At 38.3% G+C, this 21,560-nt stretch overlaps 3 protein-coding genes and 2 pseudogenes across 6 annotated transcripts in view; 4 read left to right on the top strand and 1 right to left on the bottom strand.

The window, feature by feature from the left end:
* The window catches only part of alpha-PheRS (phenylalanine--tRNA ligase alpha subunit), a 33,332-nt gene extending 31,769 nt beyond the window's left edge, over positions 1–1,563 (top strand). For 2 of the 4 annotated variants that reach the window (XM_011060440.2, XM_087406197.1), the window contains one exon: positions 115–1,563. In XM_011060440.2, coding sequence (XP_011058742.1) covers positions 115–766 — 652 coding nt within the window. In that variant the 3' untranslated portion in view covers positions 767–1,563. The remainder of the gene's footprint in view (positions 1–114) is intronic. The other 2 variants (XR_015545106.1, XR_846471.2) reach the window with 2 other exon arrangements.
* Positions 1,564–2,171: 608 nt separating this feature from the next.
* On the bottom strand, positions 2,172–3,539 carry LOC147909705 (uncharacterized). The gene is made up of 3 exons (XM_087406155.1): positions 3,142–3,539; positions 2,730–2,934; positions 2,172–2,504 (listed from the first exon to the last, which is right to left on the bottom strand). Exons 1-3 carry the CDS (start codon positions 3,537–3,539, stop codon positions 2,172–2,174), a joined length of 936 nt encoding a protein of 311 aa, XP_087262281.1.
* LOC147909704 (uncharacterized) lies at positions 3,436–15,392 on the top strand. Its single transcript, XM_087406198.1, has 2 exons — positions 3,436–4,789; positions 14,956–15,392. The coding sequence occupies exons 1-2, from the start codon at positions 4,508–4,510 to the stop codon at positions 15,079–15,081; spliced, it is 408 nt and encodes a 135-aa protein (XP_087262324.1). The 5' UTR covers positions 3,436–4,507; the 3' UTR covers positions 15,082–15,392.
* A 123-nt stretch (positions 15,393–15,515) lies between these two features.
* LOC147909703 (uncharacterized) lies at positions 15,516–20,394 on the top strand (annotated as a pseudogene).
* Positions 19,857–21,307, top strand: LOC147909702 (uncharacterized; annotated as a pseudogene).
* Positions 21,308–21,560: the final 253 nt, after the last annotated feature.

Raw genomic sequence — 21,560 nt, 5'->3', positions numbered from 1 at the left:
TTAACAATTCTAGTTGAATGATATTATATCAATTATATGTATGTTAATATTGTAGTTAAATCTGAAAATTTTTTCTAGCATCCGATTAATTCAGATTATTATTTCTGTTTACAGAACTAGCCGAATGATACGTTCACAATGGAGAACGCAGCAAGAAGAAAAGCTGGTAAAAACACAGTCAAATCAAGAACCAAAGATCAAGCAGGTGGCGGAAAAGCTGTCAAAAAAGCCCAAGTTCTTTAAACAGGAACTTGTTATTTTTTGCGATCCAAAATATCCAATTTACTTTATTGAACCATTTTTGCAATTTATATCACCGTTCTTTCATATTTCTTTATCAACATACGTTCACTCTACAGTGGCAAACTTACCTGATGAGCTTGCTAGCTTTGGTTTGCTTCATTTCAGCAAAAATGCAAATGTGGATTTGTCTTTAACTATAATTTGGAAAACTATTGGACTTGATCCCATTATGGTGTTGCCAGGAATGCATAAAATTTTGGGGATAGTAAATATAGCACGGTATTTAAATCGTTTAATTGAACAGGTCGACACAAATATATTAAAATATGAAACAAATGGCTTACTTTATGCAAGTAAGATAGATTTTTATTTAGATAAAATACATTGTGTTTTACATGACACGGATATGAATAGATCATTGAAACTGTGTAAAAAATCACATTATATAATGGGAAAAGATATTTCGATAATCGATTTTATTCTTGAGTATATTGATAGATATGGGATTAAAAAAGAAAGTTAATTTATTAAATCTTATTTATTTTGTGAATAAAAATAAAGTACGACAAAGCTGAAAAAGAAACATTTGATGTACATATATGTCTTATTGAAATGAAATAAAATAGTAATATTTTTTTAATAAGGCTCTAAAAATAAATGTGATACACGCGAAGTACTTATATGTACCTTCGCGGATGTTGATGCGTAAATTATATTCGCGAAATATACAATTCACAATGTTTCATTGTAGTTTATACTTTACTTCCATACTAAAAAGAATTTAAATCCAGAATCGATTATAAAAAAATATTTGATTTCGTCCTGTTTTACCATGATTACATTTTAGGAGAAATCTCCGAATTGGCTTCATGGATTGCAAAATTTTTTTATAAAATTAAAGAACACAAAAAAAATCCCGTAAACACGATTTCACGAGAAAATTGAAAAAAAATTTTAAATTTAACTTTGTAGCACGTACAACTGTGTACAACTGTCTGAAGTTAACACATTGGTTTGATATAAAAGTTTTACAGCTTGTAGATTAAAAATAAGCGTAAAGGGATTTAGAATTTGAACGAACAATACTGTAGGATCCCTGGTAACCTTAACTGGTGTGGGTATTGAGGCGTAGGTTGGAACGTAACTCTTTTGCACCTTTTAACTCAAAAAAAAGAATATCCTCGCCTCCGTCCGTTTCCTCTCAGCTCCTTTGTGGAAATAAGTGACTCAATTGACGAGTCAAATTCTCAAGACAAGCCCACGCTTGTCATGTGACATGATATTAACAAAGTTGAATAAATTGGATATCGATATTCAAAATCATGTATTAATTTCTCGTATACATATATCATGCTTTCAAAAGTCTATTAAAAAATCAAATGTTCGTTATTACGTACGATAAACGCAAATCAATATATTACATGTATCTATAGAAAAATCAGGTGTAATGATTGACACTTTTCTTGTAACTAATAATGATGAATTTTATTACTCGAACTCGAATGAATATGACCGTACAGGATGAGCGCCATAATCTATCTGGCTTCTCATTTTTCTCTAACGCTGCTTGTAGGCAATTCGCAACTTACAAAATCTCTAGGCTTTTTACACTCGCTGCGCTAGTGAGGTATTGAGAATGTAGTTCCCTACATACTCCCCTCCCCCCTTCCGAGTGACAACGAATCTAAACACTATGCTTATTTACTAGGTTAACAAAATACTGCTTTAGTGACAGGTACATTTATAATGCCAGCACTTAAGTCTACCGTTTTATATAAAACATATAAAACGTATCATATAAAACATATTATATAAAACATATCATTGCGTGTCTTTGATGTTTGTCTTAAGCTAATTACATTTTGTTGGAGGATTTATTATAATTATATGGCGAAGGTAACTTTTTTTCTTCGGGCGCGCATACGTTCTTAAAGCTGGCTGCTCGTTGCTGAACGAATTGGTTGTTTGCCCTGCTTCTGGGGTTGCAATACATAAGTCGCTACTACATCGCGTATGCCATATGCTGGTTTTAAATTTTCGACCGACACACTGTGCTGTTTACCATTAACAATGTCGAATACTCGATCCGACATACGATTTACGATTTTGTGAGGGCCGGTGTAGGGACGCTTTAACGCTCTCTTGATACCGCTCACCCGTTGAAACACATGGGAACATGAGTATAAATCTTTGAATACAAATGCGCGTTTCTTATGCTTATGCTCTACCGAGATTGGCTTTGCGCATATGCTCGTGGAATTCTTCGATGAACATTTTAGGATTAGGAGTGAAGTCGTCCGGCAGTACAAATTCTCCGGGGACGCGCAGCGTCGTTTCGTAAACGAATTTCGCAACCGATGCGCCGGTGTCGAGGCGGACATGAATACGCAGACCTAATAGTACGGTCGAAAGTACTCGTGACCAACCTTCATTAGCATGACACATTATTGCAGCTTTTAAGCTTCTATGCCACCGCTCGATCATACCGTTCGAAGCGGGGTGATACGCTGAATCCGTTGACAACTGATCACCTGAAGAAGTGCAGTGAAAAGTTGTGCTTCGAACTGGTTATCTTGATCCGCAGTTAACGTTTTAAGTGCTCCAAAGTTTGTTACCCAGTTGTCGTAAAACGCGCGTGCCACTGGCTTCGGTGCTTTGAGAGGTATTGCTACTGGCCAAAATCGCGAAAATCTATCAATAATTGTCACACAATATTTGTATTCGTCCGACTCAGGCAAGGGACCTATTAAATTCATGTGAACATGTTCGAAATGCCCGTAGGGCGCGACAAATTTTTCAGGATTTAGTTGAACGTGTCGGGTTATTTTTGACTGTTGACAATCTAGACAATTTTTGCACCACTTCGCAATGTCGCGATGCATGTTAGGTCACAAATACCGTTGATGGATTAAACGATCAATGACTTTAGGGCCCGGATGAGCCGCGTCATGGAACATGTGAAAGACGCGATCTCGTAAAGATGCCGGTATATAGGGGCGGATTGCCTCGCCGGTCATTTCACAATAAAGTGTAGTATGCGTCGGTCCCCATTGAATTCGCTTCATAGTAAACGGAAATTCAGGAGATTCGCGGATGGACCGTAGTTCCTCGTTTTGTTCTTGTTGTTGTGCGAGCTCATTTAGTTTAATCTCGGCAGGTAAACGGATGGCTTCAATGAGGGAAAGAGAATCCGCCACGATGTTATCATTGCCCGATAGGTATTCGATACGCGTGGTGAACTGCGAGATGAACAGTTGTCTCTGTTGCCGGGGTGATGCCTTTTCGGAATGTTGCATGAACGCGTAGATGAAAGGCTTGTCGGTCGCAATCTTGAAATTCCGTGCTTCGAGGAAATAACGAAAGTATTTAACTACTTCGGCAATCGTCGTAAGCTCCCGATCGTACGTGCTGTAGTTCTGTTGAGCCTAACTTAATTTACGCGAAAAGAACGCGAGCGGTTTTCACGAGTCGTCCAAGCGTTGTTCGAGGACGGCCCCGATCGATGGCGAAATCTGACGCGTCACAAACGAGGCGGCATCTCGGCTGCATCGGAGGGGTGAGAGAGTATAGTCGCGTTGGCTAGGCTCTCCTTGCACTTATTAAACGCTTCCTCAGCCGCCGGCGTCCATATGATTGGCCGTTTGTCATTTTTGCGTGAGTACTCATTTAGTGATGCCTGAACGGTAGCTGCATTATGTAGTAGTTTACGATAAAAGTTGACAAGCCCAAGAAAACGACGCAATTCAACTATAGTGTTAGGCTTTGGAAACTCGCGAATGACCTGAACCTTATCGAGTGTTGGTTTACAACCTTCGCTGTTAATCATAAAGCCGAAGAATTCTAATTCTTGCTTGCCGAACTCGCATTTCTCTACATTGAGTCGTAAACAAAACTTTTTTAATCGCTGTAACACTATGCGTAGGTGAGCTTTGTGCTCTTCAAGAGACGTCGATGCTATGAGAATGTCGTCGATGAATGCAAACACAAATTCCAGGTCACTTAATGTGCGGAAGATTTGATGCTGGAATGTTTGACTCGCGTTTCTAAGACCGTATGTCATAAATTTATATTCGAATAGCTCGAAGGGCATAACGAGCTGTTTTCGGAATATCTTCCTGCCACTGGAATTTGGTTGTATGCCTGATGCAGATCTAGCTTAGAGAAAATGACTCACACAGGTTGGAGGAGCAGTCGTGCAAATGTGGTACGGAAAATTTATTTGGCACGGTGATCGCGTTAAGACGGTAATCGCCACAGATCCTCCATGATCTGTCTTTTTTCTGTACCATGTGAATGGGACTTGTCCATGGACTACTGGACGGTTGGCATATACCGGCTTCGACTAGCCGTTGAAATTCAGCCTTTGCTGCTTTTAATTTTACCGGACTTAACCGCCTGGGGCGCTCGGCGCAACCGGCGGGCCCGTGGTAATGATATGATGACGAACATCGCTGTGCAATTCGGAGTTACCTGTTCTAAACCGGTGACCTCCGGAAATTTAGATAAGATGCTCGCGAATTTCGTACTGGGATTGACCGTGCTGATGGTAAGTTGTGGTACCGATTTGACAATACCCGACACGTATACATTGTTTTGTGAATCGATGAGTCTGCGACCTTTAAGATCCGGAAGGAGACCGTAATGTGCAATCAGGTCGGCCCCAATAATCGGGTACGGAATTGATGCTACGCAGAAATTTCCATGTGAGCGGGCGTATCTCTAAATGTAGCGTTCGGAATGACTCCCCATACGTGTCTATACGCGTATTGTTTACCGCGTAAAGCTTGAAATTGGTCGGAATTTTGTTCTTCGCGTATCTGCTGGGAAGCAGCGAAATTTCCGCCCCCGTATCCATAAGGAATAGCTCTCCGGTGACTCGATCGCGGATGTGGAGACGGACAGAAGAATCAACGCCCGCCATACCTGTCTCCTCGGTGGCAGACGACTCTATTCCCCCGCCTTCCCGTCCGTTAAAGGCTTGGACTTTAGCCAATCACACGGGGATTTGTCGGTTCCCTTACAAACTCGCGCCTGGGCCCCGAAAGTATGATGCGGCCAGCAGACACGAGAGCTTCTGTTTTTGGAACGCTTACGATTTTTGTTTGTCTCGTCTCTCGCCTGAGATCTGCCGGACCGCTCGACCTTAGCCGCGAGGGCGGCCATCTCGGCGGTCAGACGGTCCATCTCAGCTTTTTATTCGGGCGGCTTCGATTCTGACAACAATGTGACGGCACACTGCGCAGAGCCACGGTCTCACCTATTTTGTCTGCCATTTTGGCTAGCTTGTCCAAATCCATGCATTCGGAAGTCGCAAGAATGCTTCTAATGTGCAGCGATAAGTGTTCAAAAAATACGGTTTTTAAAACGGCGTCGTCACATCGCTTGTCAGTATTCAAATTGCGGAGTCGATTGAGGATCTGCGACGGTTTCCCTGACGTAAGCATTTAGCCTTTTATTAGTTGACGCAGTTGACTTTCTGCTGACGCTGAAAAATTTTCAATAATACACTGTTTTAATTTGATGTATGGTTCGTTCTCATTGGGCTCTGCGATGAGATCTTTGCAGCACGCGATGGCTTCGGCGTCCAAAGACATAATCACGTGATGCGCCTTAGTCTCCTGATCTATGATTCGTGCGGCCTTGAACGTGGCCTCGACTTGAATGAACCATATCACCGGATCTTTGATTAAGAACGGTGGAATTTTCGGAACCCTATATGAATCCATGCGCGCGATATTGCTCTGCTGAGGCGCCGCTTGCAGCTGCGCCACCAGCTCCACCAATTCCTCGTAGGTAGGAGGAGGCATGACTGTACATGTATCGTATCAAAGCTCGCGAACAATCAGTATTTCCTAACGGCCTTAAATAATTAATGTTCATGGTTGACCTCGCGAAGAAAACGCGGAGGATCTACTTTCCTGTTCTGCCAGATTACGCGCGCTAAAAACTAACGCACTGCGCTCGCAACTTGCCTGACTACAATGGTGGCGACGACGCGCTTCGCTGGACACAATGGCGGCGATGTCCTTCACAGGTCACAATGGTGGCGATGTCGTCCTTCATAGGTCATAATGGCGATGTCGGCGATGTGCACTGCTGCTCGGTTCGAAACCCAGTTTCGATGTCGTTTGAACGACGGTTGTCGGTCAATCACGTCTTCCTCTCGATCACGTCTTCCTCTCGATCACGTCGAGGTCACCAATGTGGGAATAAGTGACTCAACTGACGAGTCAAATTCTCAAGACAAGCCCACGCTTGTCATATGACATGATATAATATAAGGTGTAAAGATCGACGCTTTTCTTGTAACTAATAGTGATGAATTAAGTAATGAAGATTTTACTCGAATTCGAATGAATATGACCGTACAGGATGAGCGCCATAATCTATCTGGCTTCTTATTTTTCTCTGACGCTGCTTGTAGGCAACTCGCAACCTACAAAATCCCTAGGCTTTCTACACTCGCTGCGCTAGTGAGGTATTGAGAACGTAGTTCCCTACACCTTGCCCAGACTGTGCTTCCTCTCATGGGGTCGCCGCCTTAACTCTAGCGTTCGCACCGCTCGAAAGGGGAGAGAATAGCTCTAGAGAGCGCGCATAATTCACATGCAGTTGTAGAGATATAAGATCCCCAACTCGGCCTGAAAAGGACTGTCCCAGATGACTACAGCACAGAAGACCATGGCTTCATGTATTCAGCGCATGAACTTGTTTTCTTAGAGCCCTCGCCAGGTATCTCGGGCTCAACATCGTAAGAATTGTTCGATTTAACTCGCACAACTTTATAGGGGCCATGGTACTTGGCGCAAAGTTTTTTGTCAGATCCTACTTGCACTCTCTTAATCGCAACTAAGTCGTTAATTTTATATTTAGTTGACTCGCGTCTTCTCAAATTATATGTTTTACGATTCTCGTTCTGAACTTTACGGATTTGCTCTTTAGCCTGTTTTCGTAATTGATCACGATCCTGCTCGAACTGTAATAGGAATTCTTCTTCTACTGCACCTTTAACAGTCGTTTTTTTGTTTCATTTTAACTCCAGTCAACAGTTCGAACGGGGTCATGTTTATACTTCTATGAAAAGTGGAATTTACAGTCTGTTGAACTATAGGTACATATTTATACCATTTCGTAGGATCATTCATCGCAAATTTAGTTAAAATAGGGATAATCATTCGATTAAGCCTTTCTACTTGTCCATTTGCTCGCGATATATCAATTGTGACCATGGAATGTTTGTTACTTTCTTCTTCGCAATAATTTTGAAATTCTAGGGAAGAGAACGCGGTGCCTCTGTCGGTTATGATGTCAGCTGGATTTCCAAATATTTGGCTTTGCAGTTTTGCAATCACCTCCTTAGACGCGTGAATTTGGTAGGGTACAACCAGCAAAACTTAGTAAAGCTATCTATTACAGCTAATATGTGATTATACTTTTTGCTAGTCAAGTCCAATGGTCCTAAATGGCCCAGATGATATACAGGGTGGCCCATTTTAATCGATCCACCCAAATATCTCCAAAAGTATGCACTGTATCAAAAAATTGTTCAAACAAAAATTGTTCAGGACAACGGGGGCCATCTTTGTGCAATATTAGTTTTGACCTTGAACTCAATTTTCAAGGTTATTTAAAGGTCAACCTAACTTTTTTAAATGGAAACCCCTATTTTTAATACCGGATTCGGAAAGAGCGGGAAATTTTACGTCCGAAATGATATTTTGTAATTTAATAGATTGACCTTCAGAAGGTCAAATATTAAAAAATCGTCCAGACGTTGTTTTCTTTGAGCATCAGAGGATTTATAGGGGAATAAATGTTTGAGTGGACTTGGAAGTCAACGACCTTGACCATCTTGACCGCGGCAAACTTTCAAGGTCATTCAATATAAATTTTTTGATGAACATCTTACTTTTAGCATTACCCAAAAACAACGATGTGGACGTAGTAAGTTCTGTTTTCTTTGGGGTGCTTGTTTACCGTGAGTCCCCTTGCCTCTCACGATTGGGGTGCTTCATTACTGTAAGTCCCCTTGCCTCTGACTTTCACTTTATTGAAGCAAATGTTCAAAATTGCCTCCATCAACTTCAAGACACAAATTTACACGCCTTTGAAAATGTTGCACTGCCCTTAGCAAAGTATCCCTTGGGATTACTGCGCAAGCGCGACGAATACGGCCTATCATGTCTTCTCTGGTTGTTGGTCGTTGTTTAAAAACAGCATCTTTTAAGAAGCCCCATAAATAGAAATCCGGAGGTGTCATGTCTGGTGAACACGGAGGCCAGTTAACTGGACTTCCTCGTCCAATCCACCTGTCTTTATAATTATTATTCAGAAAATCACGTACTATTCGCGCAAAATGGGGTGCAGCACCATCTTGTTGTAACCACATTCTCTGACGTGTCACCAAATCTACATTCTCCAAGAGCTCTGGTAGTCGTTCCCTAAGTAATTCTAAGTAGGTAAATCTATCGACATTTTCCTCAAAAACATAAGGTCCAATAAGGTATCCATTAATTATGCCACACCAAACCATAATGCTCCATCGATGTTGATGGTCAACAGTCCTATGCCAGTGGGGATTTACTTCAGACCAGTAGTGACAATTGTGCCTGTTAAGCTGACCTTGACTGTTAAATGTAGCCTCATCAGAAAACATTACGTACCTAAAAAAGTCAGGATTATTTTCTGTCATTCTTAAAGCCCACCGGCAAAACTCAATACGCATTTGAACGTGATTTGGTCTTAATTCCTGAACTAAGGTGATGTGGTAAGCGTGATACTTCAGCTTTTTCAGAATTCGTAAAGCCGTTGTTCGTGGTATACCAATTTCCCTTTCAATTATGCGACTGCTAGTGTGAGGATCGAGATGAATAGCTGCAAGGACAGTTACAACATGAGGATCATTCTCGTCGTATTCGCGGTGTCTGCGTTGACGAGAAAGATGTCCACCGCGGGCTCTTTCAGTTAATCGGCGTATTGTCGTGTGATTAGGGAATCTCCTTAAAGGAAAGCGTTCAGCGTACAGCCGTGCCGCTGCACGATAATTGTTTTGACATTCTCCTAAAATCATAGTCATATCAACGATATGATTAGGAGGATAATCAGCCATAATGAACAATTTTAATCAAAATAGTAATGTTGTAATCTCTATTTCAATTTCCATAAAATTAAAACAAACAAATCTCGACAAGAATGAAACTGAAAAAATAACATTGAACAAATATTGGAATCGTCTAAAAAAAATTGCATTGGATAGTGAAAGTTATTAAATTTAAAATTTAAAGGCACACGATTTGTAGAGTCGTAGGCTATCTGGTTATAACTTAGTTCTGGTTAGTACTTAGTAGCGAAGTTAGTAGTAGTCCAATAGCGGGCAGTAGCGACCAATATGTATCCAGGTAGAATCGAGTAAAATCCAGTAGTGATCAGTAGTAGCCAAAAGTATCCAGTAATGGTCAGTAGTGTCCAGTACAGTCCAGTAGTGGCCAGTGAAGTCCAGTAGTGTCCAGTACTGTTCGGTTGTGTCCAGTAGTGGCCGATAGTGTCCAGTATTAGTCAGTAGTATGCAGTGAAGTCCAGTAGTGTCCAGTACTGTTCGGTTGTGTCCAGTAGTGGCCGATAGTGTCCAGTATTAGTCAGTAGTATGCAGTGAAGTCCAGTAGTGTCCAGTACTGTTCGGTTGTGTCCAGTAATGGCCAGTAGGATAATTTTCACCATATTGTATGTATGAAGACATTGCCAATAGTGTCCAGTAGATTCTGCATACAGTTGATAAAAAATTTATATTGACCTTCGAATGACCTTGAAAGTTTGCCGCGGTCAAGATGGTCAAGGTCGTTGACTTCCAAGTCCACTCAAACATTTATTCCCCTATAAATCCTCTGATGCTCAAAGAAAACAACGTCTGGACGATTTTTTAATATTTGACCTTCTGAAGGTCAATCTATTAAATTACAAAATATCATTTCGGACGTAAAATTTCCCGCTCTTTCCGAATCCGGTATTAAAAATAGGGGTTTCCATTTAAAAAAGTTAGGTTGACCTTTAAATAACCTTGAAAATTGAGTTCAAGGTCAAAACTAATATTGCACAAAGATGGCCCCCGTTGTCCTGAACAACTTTTGTTTGAACAATTTTTTGATACAGTGCATACTTTTGGAGATATTTGGGTGGATCGATTAAAATGGGCCACCCTGTATGTGTAGAGGCAAATCACCTTAGTTAATGGGTTGAGGAAACCCTCTTGTTTACTTGCCTTCTTATTCCCCAAAATGCACAGGACACAATTCGCTATTACATTTTCAGTTTTCTTGGCTAACATCGGAATAGAGTATTCTTGCTTAACAGGTTCTTCAGTATGTTTTACAAAAAAGTGACCTCGATCATGAGCTATCAGAATGATTTTGCTCTGCATGTCCTGTGGTATGACAAGCAGTTCACGACTGTCTTTGAATTTATTATACTACATCGTTACGCATCGTAATCGTCGTATGGTTTCTCTTTTAAAACCTCTAAGATGGCCCGTAGCTCCGGATCGCTTTTCTGCGCCTTCATGATCTTTAATATAATATTATCTTCTCTACTAATTGCCATAACCGGGTAACGGCTAAGTGCATCTACGTATTTCATCCTAAGACTAGCTCTATGTTCAACGATTAATTCCTCGACCATCAAGGCCTATTTCGCAATCTTAGCGGATAACTTGACTTTACTTAGAGTTCGTTTGAAAGCTATACAATCAGTGATTTTGACAATGACATGATCTCATGTCATGATCCCAAAAGATAGTGTCTGAATTTTTCTAACGCTCTTATTACGAGCTTCGAGCTCGTAGCTAGTATATCCGGATTCTGTTTCTGTCTTGTGATTCATATAATATACCGGATATAATTTGTTATCTTCCGGGTTCTTCTGCAACAAGATTGCTTCTAAACCTCCTTACACGCATCAATGTGTTTCGAATTTAGGATTAAATATCCTTAACACCGGGCTATTACTTAAATCTGATTTCAGCTGCTTAAATGATTCTTTTTCCTTTACATTAAATCGGAACGAATTTTCCTTTCTTAGCAAATCACTCAGAGGCTTTGCCTTAATCGCGTAGGATTCTATGAATTTTCTGAAATATCCTGATAGACCGAGAAAGCTCTGAACATTTTTATGTACGTGGCTCTGGAAAATTCGAAACTGCCTGAATCTTCTCGGGAGAAGGGTGAATTGTACTGTTCTCTATTATATACCCAAGGTACTCAACCCATTTACCTTTATTTATGTCGAGATCATAGTCGCTTGCGACTCGAAGAATTTGGCGCAATCGTCTGATGCCCTCTTCTACATCAGGCGCAATTATTATTAAATCATCTAGATATAATAACAAAATTCCCTCGTTAACCAAAGGTTGGAAAATTTGATTTATAAATCGTTGAAAAACGGGTGGCGAATTGCACAACCCAAAAGGTACTTTTAAGAATTGATATTGATCTGATAAGTTGTGAACGCAGTATATTTTCAACTTTGTTTCGCTATGCTCACGTATAAAAATCCGTTTTTAAGGTCTATCGTGCTGAATATGCGAGCCCCTGATAATCGATCAATTTGATCCTTGATTACTGGAAGTGGATACTTAATCATTACTCGGTTTAGTTTTCTATAATCGACACACAACCGATGAGAACTGTTCTTCTTTTTTACGAGTACTACAGCTCCCATATTCAGACGAACACGGCTCGATGATTCCTTCGCTTACCCATTCGTTTACCAGATCTCTTTTTCTTTCAGGGATAATCGTCGTGGAGCTTGGAATATAGGCGTCTCCTTCAGGATTATGCTCAATTCGATATCAGTCGTCTTAGATTTATTCGGCTTATATTCTCGTATCATATCTTCCGCAACATTTTTAACTTCTTTGTCAATTATTGTATCTGTACAAATTGTTTGTTTCGTCTTTTTCTGACTGTAATTCTATTTGTGAGAGAAAAATGAAAATATTAGGCTTGGAAATCGCGATACCATCTTTATCAATCCTTACTTCGGCTTGAATTATTAGGTCAGTGCCTAAAATCACATCAACATTAAGGGCTTCGGACGGAACTACATGGAATGCTAACGGAAAATCGACATTATCTATTGTAACCGTTGATTGGAAATAACCGAGCGTCTTTACTCGACCCTGTGCGATGCCTGCTAAAAGGATTTCTGATTCATGCAACTTCAACATTTTAAAAGTTTTGAAAACATCCTCATGCATTAAAGAGAGGTGGCTACCGGTGTCTAATAATGCACACAGACTCTTATTTTCGATTATAACCTGCTTGAACATCTGATTCACGTCGACCGCTTTAACAAGAATATTTGACATTACCTGCGTAGTGTTATTTTTATCGGGACAATTTTTTGGCTTCATGCCTAAAGTTATTACAATGAAAGCATTTTTTTCCCTTATCTCTAAATTTACATTTGTCCGACCTATGTCCGCTTTCGCCACAGTTGTAGCAACGTTCCCCTGGTTTTGTTGTCTTCTTTTCCTCCTTCACCGATTTGGTGTCGTTCTTGTTTGCCTTGTTTGCTACTTCTTTCTTCGGATTATTCTTCATGGCCGTAGTTTCTCGTTCTTGTATCTTTTCATATACACAGAGGCAGGACCTGAGCTCGTTATAATTTTGAGTTCCAACATCACCTTGCTACTGCCATCCAGGATACCATTGATGATGTACTGTATCGTTGATTTGACGTCTATACCTTCTTGCGACGCTAATTCCCTCATAGTTAGGTAGTATTCTTGAATCCTTCTTTAACTTCTTTTTAGCCAACTTTCGGTGGATGTTTGCACTGTTCACTCGCAAACTAAATTCTTCCTTCAGAGCTGCTTTCAATTTATTTCATGTTTGCACAGTACTCAATCTCCGCATAAACGTTTTAATGACACTCTTTAGCGACTTGCGGCCAAAAACCATTTTTTGTATGTCATTCCACTGAACAGTGGTTAACTCCTCAAAATCCGAAATTCATCTTTTAATCGTATAATGGTCGCTCCCATCGAATGGACGGATAGTATCTTCAATGTCTTTGAAATCGAAGGTAATCTTCATACTCTTTTGTCGTCTTCTTGGCAAATCTCGTTCGCCGGCCTCGGAGTCAGTGCTACTAGTGCCAATGACGGAATATTTATTTTGTTACCTGCTCGCTGATTTCCGCTGATTCTTCATCAACTCGTTCAGCACCTCCTTACTGTAACTCATCGGGCTTCTCTTCCGACTCTTCCTCGGTTTCTACATCGTCGTCATGCGCACATGGCACCAACGTTCACGAGCGCTCGCGTAATTCTCTGTCGCAGTTCTTCTTTGGTGACGACATAGCTCAAGCCAAGGATATTGCATATAGATATCAGATCACCAATCGAGAAGTTGCACAGTATTCCAACTTTGCATGAAATTCAATTGAAGCATCGTCAAAATCAAAACCACAGAAATTAGTAGTTGGTTGCGACTAGTGCGATCTCCGTCCTTTTTGAATATAAATTTATACAGCGTGTATACGGCCGAGCGCGATGATGTTCGTATCTTGTCGGCGATTGGCTTAATCTTTCCTAGCGTCTCCATTGTTTATCACTAATGTCCAATCGTCTTCAATTTTCCCTACAAGCAAAATGACCGATACTCACGCACGACAACCTTTTCTCGAATGTTCCTCTATCAACTTCTCGCCAAGATGGCAGACTTCCCGTATCCTCTTTCTCCCTTCCGTCTCGTTTCTTTGTCTTTGTCTTATTCTTTGCGTCTTATTTTCTTTGACTTTCGTCTCGTCTTTCTTCTTTCGTCTTTCGTTGTGTCTTTCTCTTTTCGTCTTCTTCATTATTCCCACGTAACGTCGTCGTCGTTGTTCACTATTCGGTGTCATTTTCCTCGTGCGAGGCGTCGTTTGTCATCCTCATATAGAGCGTCGTTCCTCGTCACACTTTGTGTGAAGCGTCGTTCTCGTCACACCTCGTGTGAAGCGTCGTCGTCGTACCTCGTGCAAGGCGTCGTTTGTCGTCCTCCGTAGAGCGTCGTTCGTCGTTTTCGTGCAGAGCGTCATTCGCCATTCTCGTGCAGAACATCGTTCCTCGTACCTCGTGCAGAGCGTCATTCGTCGTTCTCGTGCAGAGTGTCGTTCCTCGTACCTCGTTTCTTCGCCACAGCAAAAATCTAGCTCGATCCCTAACGAACCCTCAAATTATGTAGGATCCCTGGTGACCCTAACTGTGGGAATCGAGGCGTAGGTTAGAACGTGACCCTTTTGCATTTAACTTAAAAAAAAAAAAAGAATATCCTCGCTTCCGTCCGTTTCCTCTCAGCTCCTTGCTCAGACTGTACTTTCTCTCGTGGGGTTGCCACCTTAACTCTAGCGTCCGTACCGTTCGAAAGGGGAGAGAATAGAGAGCGCGCGTAATTTAAATTCACATGCAGTCGTAGAGATATTAGGTGTTGGAATTAATTCGTAGCGTTTTACAAGTGATGGGAAGTACTTTCATTAATGTATTTTTTAATGCTCATGTGAAATAAATAACATTTTTTCATTAAAAAACGCTACGAATTAATTCCAACACCTAATATAAGATCTCCACAATACTGAGTTTGTGGAATTACGATTCAAAGCGTAGAAAAAAATATTTCTCCTAAAACGAAATTACGTATTACGTATTACGCAAGGACTTATTTTTTTCTTTTTTTACAGATTCGAAAATCCTTTTCCAGGATTAAAGTATACGCATTAATACGTATCTGTGAGGTGAAGTTTATGCTGAGAACGACAAAAAATTTTTCTCAAGGGAATCCTAAAATGAAGCCCCAACTCCCATGAAATCGTTCGTTTTACCGATAAAATGCGATACATCAACATATCTTTATATACTACTACATTAATATTGCACATATACGTACAAATTTTCTAACTAATCTTTTGTATTAAGTATCTAAATCTAATTCTAAATATAACAATGATTGTTCATGTTATCTTATAGTTTAAATCAAGATTGTTTTATACATAGAAGTTTTATATGTATTGTTGTGCCGTACCGGGTTCGATATCCAGCGAGAATGAGTTAGGTATTTCAGTAATAAGAATACTTTGTAAAATTTAAGAATTTTTTTGAATAAAACACTTAATTATCATCCTTACAATATTTTACTCAGATAAACGAACAGAGTGACATGACGCGTTCACTGTTTGACAAAAATGACCCGCTCCACTTCGTATCTTCGCCTTATGTCTTTTGCTCTCCTCGATCGTCCTTGCCGAATCAGCGCTTCCTCGGCGTTTCTGATTATTGATCAGCGGTGCAATGGCCGAGTTCTATCGATTGTTCATTGGTGCGCAATTCTACTCCTGTACTTCGTCTTTCTTGACTGTTATTTTTTTGGTTTATACATTAGTTTATTTTTTGTTGTCCAGAAAACTACACCGATCACGCCAGTTGTTAATATAACTAATATGATTGGTCCTATGGGATATATAAAATGTTTAGTAGTGAATATCTCTTGTTACTTTCTAAATATTTATCTATTTCGTCAATATTTAAACTTAGTTTGGTTAGTTCTTCGGGATCTTTTATTATTTTCTTCAATGGAATACGCTTTGGGAGGTGTCAAAATACGCAAAAAATTCACAAGCATCGTAAAATAAAAAATTCACATTAAAATCTATAAAAATAGTAAAAATAAAAATTACACCAATACAATATTTAAAGGAAAGAAAATCCAGAGCATTAAGTACAAAGATACTGAATATAGAGCGACGAAAATCCGTCTGTAGATTACTATATATATAAATCAAAACTTGTAGCCAAAGTTACCTTAGATTTACAATGTTGCGATGTCTAATGATAAAAAGACCTCCAAAAATGTATTAATACAAAATTTCTTCAGTCAAGGATAATTCCACGTTGGCAAAAGATTATAAAAATTAAGAAGCTGTATTGTGAAGAAACGTCTTAGTCTGGTTGTGATACACAGAGTAAAGGAATCGTTAAGAAAGTAGGGGGTTGAAAATAGGAAAGGAAAACAAGAAGAAAAAAAGGGGAGAAATGACTAAGAAAGAGAAAAAGGTTGTATGAAGGAAAGATAGGATTGTTACATCCCGATAAAATCCTCTCATTCTTTATTGTAGATATACGATTTATACCTTATTTTTGTCTTATCTCTAGGTTAGTATTTCATCTTAATCTTGATATTTCGTTCCTATTTTATCTTTATTTCAAAACCGAAAATTCCTTTTCTCTTTTTTTAGGAGGGTATACTTTAAAGAAATTGGAAGTCAATTTCACGTTTCCTAATTACAAAAACATTCTAAAAAGTGATCCGCGTAGATTCGCCTATAAACTTCGTGATCTTTTTGGCACCGGATTCAAGATTACCCTTCCTATAAATTATCCGGTACTTCCCAATGAATCTCATTCTTAATCGATTCTTAACCGCACAACTTAATCTCCGATCCCCGAGTAAATTGTTTAAATACATTGACTTAAAAAAAAACAGAGAAAATAGCAACATTACATAACAGAATTCATGTAACGAATCAGATTTACTCTGCTTGTTTAGACTTTGGCTTTACTTTTTTTTATGAAACCATCTCAGATATCAACCTTTTTTTTATAAGAAGGTCCCTTATCAAGGATTTTTACATTGCTCCAATCAAAATTGTGATTGCATTCAATACGGTGGTTCGTGATGATGGTTGGAGAACCATATTTTTATTTATGTCTATTTTATGTTCTTACAATCTAGTCTTTAACTTTCTCTTCGTTTGACCCACATAACTGGCCTCGCAATCTCTCTTCTCACAAAATATTTTATAAACCATACCTTGATTTGATAAAACGTCCAATTGATCTTTACCCTTTTTTATACACTTATTTAAAGTATTAAGAATTGAATAAGCTAACTTAGAATTCATTTTTAAGGCGATAAGTCTAAAACTTTCAGAAACTGCCTTAACTTAAAGTATGGTGAAATATTTGTTCGTAGATATCTCTTTTTATTAGGAAAATAGGAAATATGTGAATTTTTATATTTACGAATGTAACAAAGGAATCTGTTATTAATCGTAGCGAATATGAAATATAGAGGATAACCATTCTCTAAAAACATGTGAACAGCCTCTATAAAATTATACTTATGAAATTTTGGGTGAGGCAATAATACTTTCTCTCATATTAGAAATTATTATGGCTTGAATTCTTGCAATTTATGCAAAAAACTGTGCAATTCGGTCAAGCTTAGTGTTAACATCAGAATGCGCATTAAGTTTATCAAATACATTGTCTTAAACATGACTTGGTCCCTTATCATTTACAGACATTATTGACGTAGAACATTTTCTTTCTTTACAATAATCTCATTATAAGCGATTAAATACTTTGCAAAAGCTGTATTGCGATTGGAACTTAAAGATGCTTACGGATATCTGAATTTTATTAGAATTAACATTTTTAATACTATTAACTTGATTTCCGGTTAGGAATAGAGAGCGTGGTGACGTGTGTATGTGACAGAGGGAATATTAACAGAAAACAGTCAAAACAGAAAAAGAAAGAAAAATAATAAGTAGATCAGAAAGAAAGAAAGTGGGAAAAGGTCGGAAAAAGAAGGCGGGTAAAGAAAGAAGAATTTGAAGGAATAAAAGACCTGAGCAAGTTTGGGAAAGCCGCTAGGTTAGGCGCAAGACAGAGCAATCTGGGAAAGGAAGAAGAGCGAAGAGTCCATGGCAGCAGCCATTAGGTGGCATCAATGATAGGAAGACCGACAGTAAAGGCAGTAAAAACAAACTTAAGGAAGAAAACATGCAGAGATACGTGACAGGAAAAGAGGAACCTAATAAAATTTATGAAGGAGATGGAGGAAAATATTTGCAAACGGATGGAAAAGATGAATGAAAACATGATAGGACAAATCGAATAAATGAGGAAGGAATAGAAAGAAGGAAAATTTAGAAGAAAGAAGAAGAAAAGATAAAGAAGAATGCATCATAGAAAGGAGGAAACTGGAAAGAAAAATAGAAAAACTAGGGGAGAGCGAAAAGAATGATAGAGGAAAGTGGAGAAACAACATAGTAATCAGAGGCATAAATAAATGGGACGGAAACAAGATGGAACAGCAGATCATAGAATTCGTTAAAGAAAATTTGAGGATAGAGGTGAAAGTAAGAAAGACGTTTAAGGTACAGAACAGGGAGAATAAGTACACCATAATAGCTGAACTAGAGAGCTGGGAAGAAAAAAGAGAGGTTATGATAAGAAAGAAAGAGTTAAGTGCAGGGATATTATAGATAATAACCTAACAAGAAAGGAGAGAGAAATGCAAAAGCAGTTGAAGGAAAAAGCTAAATAAGAGAAAGAGAAAGGAAACAATGTGAAGGTAAGTTATGGTAAGATTTTTGTGAAAGATAAGTGGCTACGTTGGAATGAGAGAGAGAGAGAGAGAGAGAGAGAGAGAGAGAGAGAGAAGAATAGAAGAAGACAGAGGAGGAAGAAGAGAATGAGAAAAGGAAAAGGATGGCTGGGAAGAGGCGAAAAGAGGATTAAGAATCTGTTTTTGGAACATTGCGGGATTGTCTAATAAATATGAGGAAATGTGGGAAGAATTTGACATCGTGGGATTAGTGGAGACATGGATAGATGAAGAAAAGTAGGAGAAAATTAAAAATTGATTATCGAAAGATTATGGATGGAACTATGTATCGACAAAGAAGGAGCATAAAAAAGGAAGAGCAAAAGGAATAATCACTGCAGTAAGCAAGAAAATAAAGAATATAGAAGTTAGGGAAATAAACGAAGCGATGGAATGTAAAATGGACTATAATGGAAATAAATGCAGAATAATAACAATGTATAGTCAAGAGGTAGAAAAAACAATGGAAAAGTTGATGGAACATATTCAAGAAGAAGAGGAAGAGTATTTGATAATAGGAGGAGATTTAAATGTAAGGATAAGTAGTGAAAGAGGACCAGTAACATGATTAACAGAGTATGGAAAGGGGAAGGATTGGAACCATCAGATTGGAACAAAAGCTTAATCTATCCTATCTACAAAAGAGGAGAAAAAAAGAAATTAAAAACCTATAGAGGAATTACATTAATGGACACAGCATATAAGATTTATGCAACTAACCTAATAAATATAAATATAAATATAAATAGAAGACTTGAAAAAGAAGCGGAGAAAAAGCTGAAGAACAGTTTGAATTCAGAAAGGGAAGAGGAACGATGGATGCAGTCTACGTGGTTAACAGGAAATTAAGCAAAAAAGGAGGAAAGATGTTTGCCTTCTTCGCGGATCTGAAAGTTGCATTGGAAAGGAAGCTGCTAAATGAAATGATGAGAAAGATGCAGGTAGAGAACAATCTCAGAGAACAATTTCAGAGAACTCTCACCGAGTTATGGAGATGTATAAAGAAACAAGAAATATAGTGAAAGTAGGTAATAGGAAGTCGGAGGAGTTTTGGACTGAAAAAGGCCTTAGACAAGGATGTCCGCTAAGCCCGACATTGTTTAACATATATGTCAGAATTGGAGGAAGAGATGGCAAAAGATTAGACAGGAGGAGTAGTAATAGGAAAAGAGAAATAATGTATGGACAATAATGTATGCGGATGATGTGATTCTACTGGCAGATAGAGAAGCTGATATGAGAGAGATGCTGAAGAGATTTGAAAGGTTTATACAAAAAAAAAGGACTGAAACTGAGCCTGGAGAAGTAAAAAATAATGGTATTTGAGAAAGGAAAAGGCAGGACAAAAAAGAGAGGGTGGGAATGGAGAGAAGAGGAAATAGAAGAAGTCAGAGAAATCAAGTATCTAAGTACACTCTACAGAAAAATGAAGGAACTAAGAAACATATAAAAAAAAGGATAAAGAAGGCAACAGTGGCAATGAAGAAAGAACGTGGAGCATTGGAGAAAGAATATTCAAAGACAACTTCGAAAGGAGAATGAAGATGTTCAATTCTTTGGTGGCCCTGTATGGATGGAGCGGAGGTGTGGGGCTGGTAGGACGATAATAGACTAGACGGGATAAAAAGAAAATACGTGAAATGGATTTTAAAACTGGATTGGAGAACACCTAATTATGTACTGGTAGAAGAAACAAAGATAGATGAAATCAAAATTAAAGCAATTAGAAGAGCAGTAAAATATGAGGAAAGAATAGGGAGTTCGAGGAAAAAATATAAGTAATAAAAGAATGTGTAAAGGAGTTGGAAAAGGAGGTGACTGGGAAAAGAAGAGACGAGAAGTGCTGGAAAGAGCAGGAATGAGTAAGGAATAAATAAAAAGAATAAGAGGGATAAGAGATCAAGGTACAGCAGAAGATGTCATGAAGAGACTAGAAAGAAGAGGGAAAGAAGAGGGAAAGAAGAAAGTATTTCTTCAAACAAGTAAAGATAAATGAGTCAAGGTATAATAGCAATTATAAAAATATATGATCCGAAAGGTTATCAAAATACTTGGAAGGCAAAAAGATGAAAGATAGAAGTTTAATAACAAGATTCAGATGTGGGAATGAGACAAAAGGAGGCCAGTATTGGAGAGAGGATGAAGAAAAGAGATGTAGAATTTGCCATGCTGCAGAAAAGAGTATGAGCCATATACTCAAGGAGTGTAAGGAGACAAAGAGTGAGATGCTGATGGAAGAATTCATAAGAGTAGAAGATAAAGGGATAAAGATAATGAAAAAAATAGATAAGGCAAGAAAAGAAGCAGAAGGGAGGGAAAAGTAAACAAGAGTGAAGACTTATCCCAGATTGCTACATCAAGTAGATCAGAAAGCAAAGTTTTGTCTAAGTATAATTTTAAGGGCAGTTCCAAGCAATATGTATAGGCAATTATAAAATACCAAAAGACAAGTAGTTATAATATATGTAAGTATTATATATGTAGGAAAGTTTGAAATGTGCGATATACACTGTTTTGTTTTTGAATGAATAGCTTATGTACTTCAAGGATTTATTATAAATATTTTATTATAAATATATTATTAATATTTAATATTAATATAATTTATTATAAATATCTATATGTATATATATATATATATATAGAGCGAGTATAGAGCTGTGTATAAAGAAGGTATGAAGAATGTATATAGAAGGATGATATGGGTCAAATGTTATTAAATTAAGAATAAATGTAAAACAAATGTAGAAAGCCATCCTAAGCTGCAAGGCAAGGATTAAAATTAATAAATAAAAAAAAAATAAATACTATTAACTTGATTTGCGACTCTTTAGAACTTGTTCAGTGTAGTTTTTTTTGTCTTTTTCGATCATATTAATAATGTTTATTTTTTAA

Source organism: Acromyrmex echinatior, chromosome 5, assembly GCF_024713525.1.
Source record: "Acromyrmex echinatior isolate Ae372 chromosome 5, ASM2471352v2, whole genome shotgun sequence".
NCBI classification, from domain to species: Eukaryota; Metazoa; Arthropoda; class Insecta; order Hymenoptera; family Formicidae; genus Acromyrmex; species Acromyrmex echinatior.
Note: the sequence above shows the minus strand (reverse complement) of the source record. Positions and strands in the feature narration are given on the sequence as shown.